Genomic DNA, 11,635 nt, shown 5'->3' with positions numbered 1-11,635 from the left:
CAGATGTAAAAAGAATTTTGTTTTGCCAGTCAGAGTTGTTAGCTGAACCCCCAAAACTGAGGGACCAGTGGACTACTCTTAGTCTGGCCTCTACCCGTTGACCTGTTTGGCATGGGTGACCCTACCAAGACCCAAAGCATAAAGCCCTGACTCCAGTCAACATAGCTCTCTAGATCATTGAGGCATTAAGGTTGTGGTCCTCTTGGAGGGCTGTGCCTTATGGCCCTAATAATTGCCTGGTACACCCACCAATGTATATTTGTGTTTTCTGTGGTAATAAAGAGCAGACCAATCCACATTCGAATTTCTCTGGAACCTGTGAGTGATTCACACACATTCAGTCTCTGTCTACACAAGCAGACACTGCAAACATTGAAAATTCTTTGCCGGTTATAATTAAGACCTTGTATTGGTGTGAGATACTACACTTTATCAACATGTTGTATAATGATGAACAATCTTCACAGAAACATTGAACTTCACAAGGCAATTTCACTGGTAATCTGGATTTAATTAAGAACTTGGATTCACCACTACACATCACAATTGCAGTTAAGCTGTCCAAATAAGTTTCTTCTCCCAAGTCACAAATTCACAAAGGCAAAAATGCAAAATGTAAACATGAGTTAAGCTCTGTACAGCCTCAGGTGACTATCCAGACCACTTAAAGCAGGGAACATCAGAGCTATGAGTGACAGCTCAACTTAGCAGCTAAATCATACCAGTGTTTCAAGTCCCCAACCAATCCACGGTCCAGAGATTTCCTAGTTTGTTTTACTTTGAAGACCAGATGAATAACTTAACAATTTCCCACCAAAGTTTATTAACATTGTGGAATGAACAGAGGTTTTGTGCAAAGCAACTTTATAGTGGTTATAACCCCAAGAGTACAGAAACATCCTTTCTAAATACATACTGATCCAAAAATAGTGAAATCTTCCTGTGTTCAGGAACTATTTCTTAAATAAGACAGTTATAACAAAGAGGGAGTTTGTGCAAATGTTCACCAGCCCTAAGTGAATAACTTACTCATTGCTTTGCCCAGTTTTTCATTTTGGGCTCTGATTTGTTGAGTAACAATTCTCAGCTGTTGCACGGCGGCAGTGTTTCCTGGCTCCAGCTTCAGCACCCTCTGCAAGTCCCCTCGGGCTTTGTCAACCTCGTTAATGGAAGTGTAGGCCTGACTCCGACGGTACAGGCACTTTACAGAGTCGGGCTCCAGCTCCAGTGCCTTTGAGCAGTTCTGGATGACGTTCCTGTACTGGCTTCGCTTCAGCTGGCAGGCAGCCAGGTTTGAGTACAATGCACACCTGACTTTGATGTACTCCTCACCTTTCTCAGGAGGGACTTCATATTTCACTGACACCAGCAGCCTCAGCGATTTTGCGTAACGCCGTGTGGCACCAAAGAGATTCCCGTTTTTAAAATGCTCGGTACCTTTAGTTTTGTGGCGCATTGCTGCCTGCCATTTTTCTTCAAAGGACATCTCCCAGGAGTCTTTACAGATGGTGAACTTGTCCAATCTCACAGTGAACTTCAGTCTGTCTGCAAGGTCTTCAGCTGCCTCACTCAAACCTGGAGCCAGAAGGACTTCACACTGCTCTCCCAGCAGCATCGTCTCAACACATTTATCAATTACTTCCCCGAACCACGTATCACTTTCACCAAGAATCACTTCCACTGACTCATTGATCCCAACTGGAAAATGCTTCTTTGAATCAAAACTGCTTGTGGGGTCCACCCCAATGTATATACGGCACCAGGACCCTTCTTTAGGTTTATCTAGTCCACTGCCAGCCTGTAAAGTCTTCTTCACAAAGGAACCATCTGGGCACATCCACGTGAAAGTTTCCAGATGAATCTGCTGATCTGACAGATTTCTTGTCTTTTCCTGTCCATCGCTGTCGTTGGTGGTGGCCTCTGAAGTCTTACTCAACAGGCTGGATGCCATTATCCTTCAGACTGTAGGACCATAGCCATCACATCTCTAGGTACCTGGTGCCGTGAATGTGGCAGTGATGACTATTCAAGTAACGATGGTTCTGTCATACAGCACAGCTTCTGCAAAGTATTTTTTATATCAAGAGGTTAAAATGTGAGCATTCTAAAATAAAAGCATTACTTCAATCTCTCTGGTGATGCCAAGTCCCACTAATGTTTGCTTTACAATTTACCAACTTGTACAATGCAATCTCAACACATGCATTTGCAAACATACAGGGACAACCCAAAATGCAAAGCACCACACACAAAAAGCCTCCATGGTTTTAACAAGCATTCTGTAATTATAACTCGACCTCCTCTGTCACACTCTGCTCACCCGTTCGAGTCACCTCACACCGCACATCACACGCAGCACTTCCCAGTCACAAACACCCACCAAAGGGTACCACCTCAATAGCCTTTTTGATGACCCCACTAACACTCTGCCTCTCAAAGTCCAAACCCTACTTCCCCATCATGAGAGATAGCTAGCCAACAAGGCTCTGGTGAAGCTGTGTAGGCCAAACTTCTGTACAGTGGATGCAGTGGACTGCAGAAGCGTAGAAGAACTCAACCATACCATCAACCTCACAGGTGTCGTCTTCCATCCCAGCCTATAACCTATGCCCCACCATCCTTGCCCCCGAAAACACCTCTGCACCTTCATACGACCCAATAAACCACACGCACCCTACGCTCCCCTCCAACAACCACCCCACACTCCCTCCCTATGCCGCCACACCTGCAACAACCATTCACCTACCCTCCCTCCGCCCCTCGCCCCCCCATCCTCCCCTGCCACCTCCCTCCATAACCTCTGTCATCCCCTCATCCTCCATCCCGATGTCCCTTCACTTTCCCACCCTCCCAAGTCCCCTCACCCGCCTTCCCCCTCCGACGACCCCTCACCCTCCCTCTCCCCTCCGACGACCCTTCACCCTCACTGCCCCCTGCGACGTCCCCTCACCCTCCCTCCCCCTCCGACGACCCCTCACCCTCCCTCCCCCTCCGACGGCCCCTCACCCTTCCTCCCCCTCCAATGACCCCCTCACCCTCTCCAACATCCCCTCACCTCCCTCCCCGACAAACTATCACCCTCCCTCTCCCCTCTGACGACCCCTCACCCTCTCCGACGTCCCCTCACCCTCCCTCCCCCTCTCCGTCGACCCCTCATCCTCCCTCCCCCTCTCCGTCGACCCCTCATCCTCCCTCCCCCTCTCCGTCGACCCCTCATCCTCCCTTCCCCTCTCCGTCGACCCCTCATCCTCCCTCCCCCTCTCCGTCGACCCCTCATCCTCCCTCCCCCTCTCCGTCGACCCCTCACCTCCCTCCCCGTCGACCCCTCACCTCCCTTCCCCTCTCCGACGACCCACTCACCCTCCCTCTCCGACGACCCCTCCCCCTCGCTCCCCCTCTCCGACGACCCCCCACCCAATCTCCAACATTCCCTCATCTCCTCACCCACTCTCCAACGATCCCTCATACTCATCCCGCGCCTATACCCCTTACCCTACCTATTGTCCCCCAACTACCCCGCACCTGGTCCTCTCAAACCCCATTCTGCACCGTCCACTCCTTCCCTCTCCCTCCTCCTTGTCTTCCACTCCTTCGTAATCTGGCGCAGTGCTCCACTCACAGAATGCGGCAGACGACAGGCCCCAGTGCCTCCCCGTCTCTCGCTCGATCTCCCTGCCGATCAACAGCTCTTCTTCCACCACCGCCAGCCATGAGATTACTCCTCTCCCCGCCCCTCATCCGTCTGCCGAGCCAGCCTTCCGGCGTGGTTACGTCACTTCCTTGACAACGACTCGCCCCAAAGTCGTAGTGCTGTAACTGCTGCCGTATATGAGAGAAGGAGCCGTTTTTTTTTTCTTCTTGTTGTAAGGTGTAATGGCGGTTGGCTAATCAACATAAGCTGCATTGTGCAGACAAACCAAATGTTTTTATTTCAGTCCTGAGGAAGGGTCTCGGCCCGAAACGTTGACCGTTCTCCTTTCCATAGATGCTGCTTGGCCTGCTGGGTTCCTCCAGCATATTGTGTGTGTTGCTTGAATTTCCAGCATCTGCAGATTTTCTCTAGTTTGTCTTTGTCTGCCCCATTTTGTTACTCTGAGCTGATTCTTGCTCTGGGATAATCTAATCAGAGCAATTTAATGTGCACTCAAGAAGCTTCAGGTGATGCCCTGCTAAAGCTGAGACCATTCGCAGACGAGTAGCTATCACATCCCACCCTGCAAAAACTCGTTTCAGGGAGGTCTCAACCTCATAGCAGTCTGTGTCAAAGAATTTGTGAATTTTGCAAGACATCAGATTCACAAGTGTTTTGTGAGACAGCTGACTTCTAAATTCTTTATTAATGTGCCATGTTCACAATAGCTGCTGTCTTGGTTGATGAGCAGGCATAGTTTTTTGCTATTTCTGAATCAGGAAACATTGCCTGTGTGTTTACACACCTGGAATGGCAGGTTATGCTCAACGATGAAAGATGTAAAGTACACCCCAGCTCTAGTGACCTTCTCTGTCAGACTTTGGTTTTCTGATGAAAAGAACTGTGAAATACTTGAAGAAGAAAAAGAATGTATATAAATAAGTAACGGATGGGGTACGAGGGGGAGGTGGAACATTAGCGGAAGTTTGAGAAATCAGTGTTCATGCCATCAGGTTGGAGGCTACCCAGGCGGAATATAAGGTGTTGTTCCTCCAACCTGAGTGTGGCTTCATCTTTACAGTAGAGGAGGCCGTGGATCACATTCTTTTTCTTTTTCTCCCTCTGTCCCTCTCACTGTACCCCTTGCCCATCATCTGGGTTTCCCCCCTCCTCCTTTTCTTTCTCCCTTGGCCTCCTGTCCCATGATCCTCTCATATCCCTTTTACCAATCAACTGTCCAGCTCTTGGCTCCATCCCTCTCCCTCCCGTCTTCTCCTATCATTTTGGATCTCCCCCTCCCCCCCTTTCAAATCTCTTACTAGCTCTTCTTTCAGTTAGTCCTGACGAAGGGTCTCGGCCCGAAACGTCGACTGTACCTCTTCCTAGAGATGCTGCCTGGCCTGCTGCATTCACCAGCAACTTTGATAATGTGTTGCTTGAATTTCCAGCATCTGCAGATTTCCTCATGTTTGCGTGAAATACTTGAGCAGCGTTCCCTGCACTTAGCCTCCCTAATATGTTGTGGTCCCTAAAAGAAATAAAAGCATAAGATGTATCCATATTACAGGTGTGCACCGCTTAACGTCCATTCGGACAACCGATTGCATATACGTCCGTAGTCACACACACACACATTGCCTGCAACAGTCAGGATCAGAACTCACTTTTTTTACATGGAAATGGGTGATTTTAAATGAGTGATTTAGAAGTTCTGTATCTTCAAGTTCAAGTTTATTGTCATCTGGCTGATCGTCCACAAACGAAACAACCTCTGTCCGGACCACGGTGCAGCCAGAATACAAATATCACACACACCACATAAAACAATATATTACCACATTATTTAATAAAGTGTAATTCAAAATGCATATAAAGTGCGCAGTACAGGTAAACAGTTCGCTGTCCTAATGATGAGACCCCAGTGGGGGCCGGGTATTTATTAAAATTGGTTTTTCTTCTGAAAACAGCTGCGCTTAAACCCAGCCCATCACGGGCTTCGATGTACCTGTAAGTGGAAGTGTTTCGGGAAAAAAAAACCCCAAGAATTTGCTTGCTGCGAGGGCATTTTTAAAGATGTCTTAGTGGACGATTTTGGAATTTCACTCCAATTTAAACCCCATTCTAATCCCGTTTAAGATGCCAATGTGCCCCCCCCCCCCCGGTATAGGACGCCTCACGTAGTCAGGTTGTCACCGACAGCCTCGGGAATTTCTTCGCCAGGCTTTTGTACTTCATCACCGACTGTTGTCTGGATGATTTCAGTGTCATTACAGACGGCAGTAACTGAACTGATGAAATATGGAAAAGAGAGAGAGGTCGACTGTAAAGCCCACCCACAGAGAAAACTGATAGTTTTACCCAGCACAAAGAGAGATCAAGCAGGATTCATTCATTTTCTTTCTTTCTTTTTTTTTCCCTCTCCCTCTCCCTCTCTAAAAAATCAATTTCCGGGATATTGTATATAATTTGCGGGCATCAGGGAGCTGCTATCAATATGTGGGGAAACTCCCGGGAGAGGTGGGTTGTCTGTATTTATTATGTAAAGTGCCAGACCTACCAAAGAAGCAAACTGTAATCTCGATAAACTCAGTGCCTGGGCTCCCTACTTTAACTGGTTTGGACCAGTCAGAGTTGAAACACACAAATACACAAGGCTGGTTGGGGGGCGGGGGGGGAATGGTGGTCAGAACCATGAAACAACCTTGGTTGTAGCCCTGGGAGATCCACCAGTTCAACTGATGAGGAACACTATAAGGGTCAGGCGCTCCACATACGTAGTGGCGATAATTCTCCAACAATCAGAGACCAACCATCGTGGATGAAGAGTGCCCCATGGACACCTGGAAATCGAGACCATGAGGAACACCTATCCAGTGTAGACTCCTTTCTCGGGTGATACCTTTTCTCTTCATTGACTGTTCATGGAGAGTCAGGGAATTCTAGTGGGTGTGCGCACAAGTTTGTTGAACCCAAGTACCTTTTAGTTGAGTAAAGGTAACTTGTCGGTAACGACAGATTCTCTCTGTGCCTCTCTGATAATTATTAGAACAGATGATTCCTATAGCAGAAGTGGTGTCCCTGGGTGGGATTGAAGGTGGGAGAAATATTGGAGTAAAGCGAGTAAACACCATCTCTACATTTGCTGATGACCTGATGTACCATGGAGGTGAACATGAGTGTCAAGTTATGATAGCAAATGGACCCAAGGGACAACTTGTATCAAAACAAAAAGGAGGGGGGTTGGAAGCAGATTAGGTAGAGTAATGCCTGAGAACAAAGACACAAAGGAAAAAGAAAAACCTTATTTTAATTTTTTGGTAGATGTCTCCTCATCAGTACAGGATGGAGAGAGGAGAACTGGGTGTGGCATATATGTAGAGGATGAACATGGCCAGGAATGATATAGCTTAGCTTTAAAGTTACCCAAGACCATGTGTGCACAGGCAGCAGAATTGGCAGCTGTGGTGTATGTGGTTAGCCACCGAGGACGTTTACCACCCGGGTCAGTCATACACTCTGATAATATGTACGTGTGTAACAGCCTTACAGAACATTTGCCTCTGTAGGAAGCTGGAGGGTTTGTTTCAGCTGACGGGAAGCCCCTCCCATCTGCTGCTGCTTTATTACAATATATACTTGCAGTGGGCATGTGGCCAAGTGGTTAAGGCATTGGACTAGCTACCTGAAGGCCGTGAGTTCGAGCCCCAGCCAAGGGAACGTGTTGTGTCCTTGAGCAAGGCACTTAATCACACATTGCTCTGTGAAGACACTGGTGCCAAGCTGTATGGGTCCCAATGCCCTTCCTTTGGACAACATTGGTGTCATGGAGAGGGGAGACTTGCAACATGGGCAACTGCTGGTCTTCCATAAAACCTTGCCCAGGCCTGTGCCCTGGAGAGTGAAGACTTTCCAGGCGCAGATCCATGGTCTCACAAGACTAACGGATGCCTTTACTTTACTTTATACTTGAGGAAGCAAAGAGAAAAGAACATGGAGTCATAAAGGTGAAAGTCCACTCTAGATTAACTCCTGAGGGAAATAAAAAGGCTAATGAATTGGCGAGAAAGTGTGGCAACCACAGATTGGGGAGATCAGGAGGCAGAAGGGAAAACAGATTGTGTTTCTGGATTTAACAAAGGAGCAGAAGAAAGATAAAGAATTTTTAAAAATTAGTAAAAGGTGCAGGATCTGAAATATACAAAGAGCAGTGTTCATCAAAGATGGAGTTGTCCTTTATGAAGGAAAGCTTGTTCTTCTTGACGGAGGAAGAAACCAGATGATCCATTGGTAACATGTGAGGACACCAAAGGTGCAAAAGCACCTGGAAAAGATAAAGGCAGTGTGTCGCCATTTTTAGGGACCCGTCAACTTGTACCCCTGCGTCCCTCTGCATATCAACAATTCCTACCAAATACTGTTTATGTCCTGTTGGTATCTGACATGTGATAATGCATTACCTCACAGTGGTCCTAGCTTGATTCAGAGCTCCGTCACATCTGATTCTCCCCAAAATTATTAAAAATCTCATTCTCGTATTTTTCTCAGATCCTAACAAAATCAGAAGCTATTTGGAATTTCATTCTGGCAACAAATACAACATGATCTGTATATATTAGACCATAAGACATAAGAGCAGAATTAGACCATTCAGCCCATCGAGGTTCCTCCGCCATTCAATCGTGCCTGATCTAGATCCCACTTTACCCCATACACCTGCCTTCTCACAATACCCTTTGATGGCCTGACCGATCAGGAAACGATGGACTTCTGTCTTAAATATATGCACAGACTTGGCCTCCTCCACAGTGTGTGACAAAGCAACAGTGATCCTCCTTATCTCTGTTCTAAAGGGTCACCCCTCAATTTTAAGCCTGTGTCCTTTAGTTCTGGATAACCCCACCATAGGAAACATTCTCCCCATATCCACCTTATCTAGTCCTTTCAACATTCAGTAGGTTTCAATGAGATCCCCCTATATTCTTCTAAATTCCAGTGAGTGCAGGCCCAAAGCTGCCAAATACTCCTCATATGTCAACCCCTTTATTTCTGGAATCATCCTCGTGAACCTCCTCTGGACTCACTCCAATGACAGCACATCCTTTCTGAGATAAGGGGCCCAAATCTGTTGACAATGCTCCAAGTGCAGTCTGACTAGTGTCTTATAAAGGCTCATCATTATCTTCTTGCTTTTATATTCTATTCCCCTTAAAATAAATGCCAACATTGCATTTGCCTTCTTTACCAGGCTAAACCTGTAAATTAACCTTCTGGCAGCCTTGGACAAGGAATCCTAAGTCCTCTGCATTTCTGATGTTTAAACCTTCACCCCATTTAGATAATAGTCTGCACTATTGTTTTTACCAAAATGCATTATCATATATTTCCCAACACTGTATTCCATCTTCCAGTTTTTTGCCCAATCTTCCAATTTGTCAAAAAAAAAGAAAAAGAATAACTTGCAGTATTGTGTGTAGTTTTGGGCTTCTTATTTTAGAAAGGATATACTGACATTGGAGAGGGTTTGGAGAAGATTCACGAGAATGATTCCAGAAATGAAAGTGTTACCATATGAAGGACGTCTGGCAGCTCTTGGGCTGTATTCCCTGGAGGTCAGGAGAATGAGGGGAGATTTTATAGAAACATTCTGAATGTTTACAGGCCTGAACAGATTAGATATGGAAAAGTTATTTCCCATAGTAGGGGAGTTTAGGACAAGGGGGCACGACTTCAGGATTTAAAGACGTCCTTTTAGAACTGAGATCCGGAGAAATTATTTTTGTCAGAGAGTGGTAAATCTGTGGAATTTGTTGCCATGAGAGACTGTGGAGGCCAAGTCAATGGGTGTATTTAAGGCAGAGATCGATAGGTTCTTGATTAGCCAGGCCATCAATGGGTATGGGGAGAAGGCGGGGAGTGGGGATGACTGGAAGAATTGGATCAGCCCATGATTGAATGGTGAAGCAGTCTCGATGAGCCGAATGGCCTACTGCTCCTATATCTTATGGTCTTATGGTCTAAGTCCTGCTGCAATCGCTGTACTTCCTCAGCACTACTTACCCCTCCACCTGTCTTCGTATCATCTGCAAACTTTGCCACAAAGCCATCAACTTCATTATCTAAATCACGGGTAAATAGTGTGAAAATCAGTGGTCCCAATGCATATAACAGGGAACTGATCTGATAGCCCATGACTGGTGCCAGAGCAAGGGGTGGAGATAGTGAAGCAGAATGATTAGGATCTTCTCCACCCCTATACTCAGAGTGACATGGGAGCTCTTCTGTTAGGGTTGTTTCAGGGTCCCAACTGAGTGAGTTACCTCATTTACAATATGTTAAACTCATGGACTCATAAAGCACGGAAAAAGCCTTTTAACCAAACACATCCATACTAATCATCAGGCACCCATTTACATGATTTTCCTCTCCAATCCCAACAACTCCTTCCGATTTTACATTTATGGAGGGAAATAGGTAGTTACTGTTTTGGGTCAACTGTCAATTTGCCCCACAGATGTTGCCTGACCCACTGAGTTCCTCTGGCATTTTGTCTGTGGTTCCAGATTCCAGCATCTGCAGTCTACATCTCCTCTTCACGGTCATCTCTGCCCCCTCTACTGTGCTTGTGCAGTACTGCAGCTGGAACTGCTTTAACCAGTTTAAAATCTAAGGAGTTATTAGAATAATTCAAACTCTTGTGTATGCACAAACATGTTGGCTAGTTGGGGCAGGGAGAGGATGGTTTGCTGACAGGTTCAGGTACTCCCCCAAAGGAAGCATTTGTACAAGCCTTTGTTGTTCCATTATTCAATTAGGGAATTAGGGATAATCCTGGAAAATGGAGACTGGTGAATCTCACGTCAGTGATAGGAAAGTTACTGAAAAAATTCCTAGGGTTAGGATTTATAAGCATTTGGAAAACCATGGCTTAATTCAGGGAGAGCCAGCATAGCTTTGTGCTGGGCAATTTGTGTCTTACTAACTTGACTGAGTTTTTTGATCATGTGACAAAGTTGACTTGCGTATGTAGATCTGTGGAAGTTGTCTAATAAATTTTAGAAGAGTGTTTGACAAGGTCCTTCAGGGAGGATTGATTAAGATGCATGGGATCAATTGCAAATTTGCCATTTGGATTCCGAACTGCCTTGCTCATGGAAGATGGAAGGTAGTAATGGTTAGTAGTGTTCCACAGGGATCTGTACTGGGACCTCTTCTGTTTGTGATGTATATAAATTATCTGGATGAAATGTGGATGGGTGGGTTAGTAAATTTGCAGATGATATGAAGATTGGTGCTGTTATGGAAAGCGTAGAAGACTGCAAAGAATATAACAGGATGATTTGTAGATTTAGCAGAGAAATGGCAAATGGAGTTAAACCAGCCAAATGTGAAGTGTTGCACCTTGGTCGGCTAAATGTAAAGAGACAATAAAAGAGCCTTAACAGTGTTGATAAGCAGGGGGACCTTGTGCTCCAAGTTCAGAGCTCCCTGAAAGTGGCTACTCAAGTTGATGGGATGGTTGAGAAGGAACCACAGCAGTGCAAACTGCAAGTAGTTTCAAATTCCTGGGAGTGCACATCACACATAACCTCTCATGGTCCCAGAACACATCCTACACTGTCCAGAAAGCTCACCAATGTCTCTACTTTCTGAGGAGTCTGAAGAGAGCTGAACTTTGCACTTCCATACTTACGTCATTCCACAGATGCACAATAGAGAGCATCCTAAAAATGTGCATCACTGTTTGATACAAAAACTGCAGTGTAGTGGACAGGAAGGGTCTATAATGGGTAGTCAAAACTGCCCAGCACATCACTGGCAGCAGCCTACACACCATCATGAAAAATCCTGCAGTTTCTGTTCATGCACTGTTTACCCCACTTGCATCAGGGAGGAGGCTACATAGCTACCATGCTAGGTTCACCAGACTCAAAAACAGTTACTTTCCCCAAGCAGTAAGACTGATTGATACCTCCACCACTACTTTATTATTTTCCATTTGACACC

General features: G+C 46.0%; 1 protein-coding gene across 1 annotated transcript; it reads right to left on the bottom strand.

Moving 5' to 3' along the window:
- Positions 1 to 444: 444 nt before the first annotated feature.
- Positions 445 to 3,726, bottom strand: LOC140198111 (FK506-binding protein-like). Its single transcript, XM_072259031.1, has 2 exons — positions 3,620 to 3,726; positions 445 to 2,061 (listed from the first exon to the last, which is right to left on the bottom strand). Exon 2 carries the CDS (start codon positions 1,949 to 1,951, stop codon positions 1,013 to 1,015), a length of 939 nt encoding a protein of 312 aa, XP_072115132.1. The 5' UTR covers positions 1,952 to 2,061; positions 3,620 to 3,726; the 3' UTR covers positions 445 to 1,012.
- Between the last annotated feature and the right edge of the window lie 7,909 nt (positions 3,727 to 11,635).

Source organism: Mobula birostris, chromosome 5, assembly GCF_030028105.1.
Source record: "Mobula birostris isolate sMobBir1 chromosome 5, sMobBir1.hap1, whole genome shotgun sequence".
In the NCBI taxonomy this organism is placed as follows: Eukaryota; Metazoa; Chordata; class Chondrichthyes; order Myliobatiformes; family Myliobatidae; genus Mobula; species Mobula birostris.
Note: the sequence above shows the minus strand (reverse complement) of the source record. Positions and strands in the feature narration are given on the sequence as shown.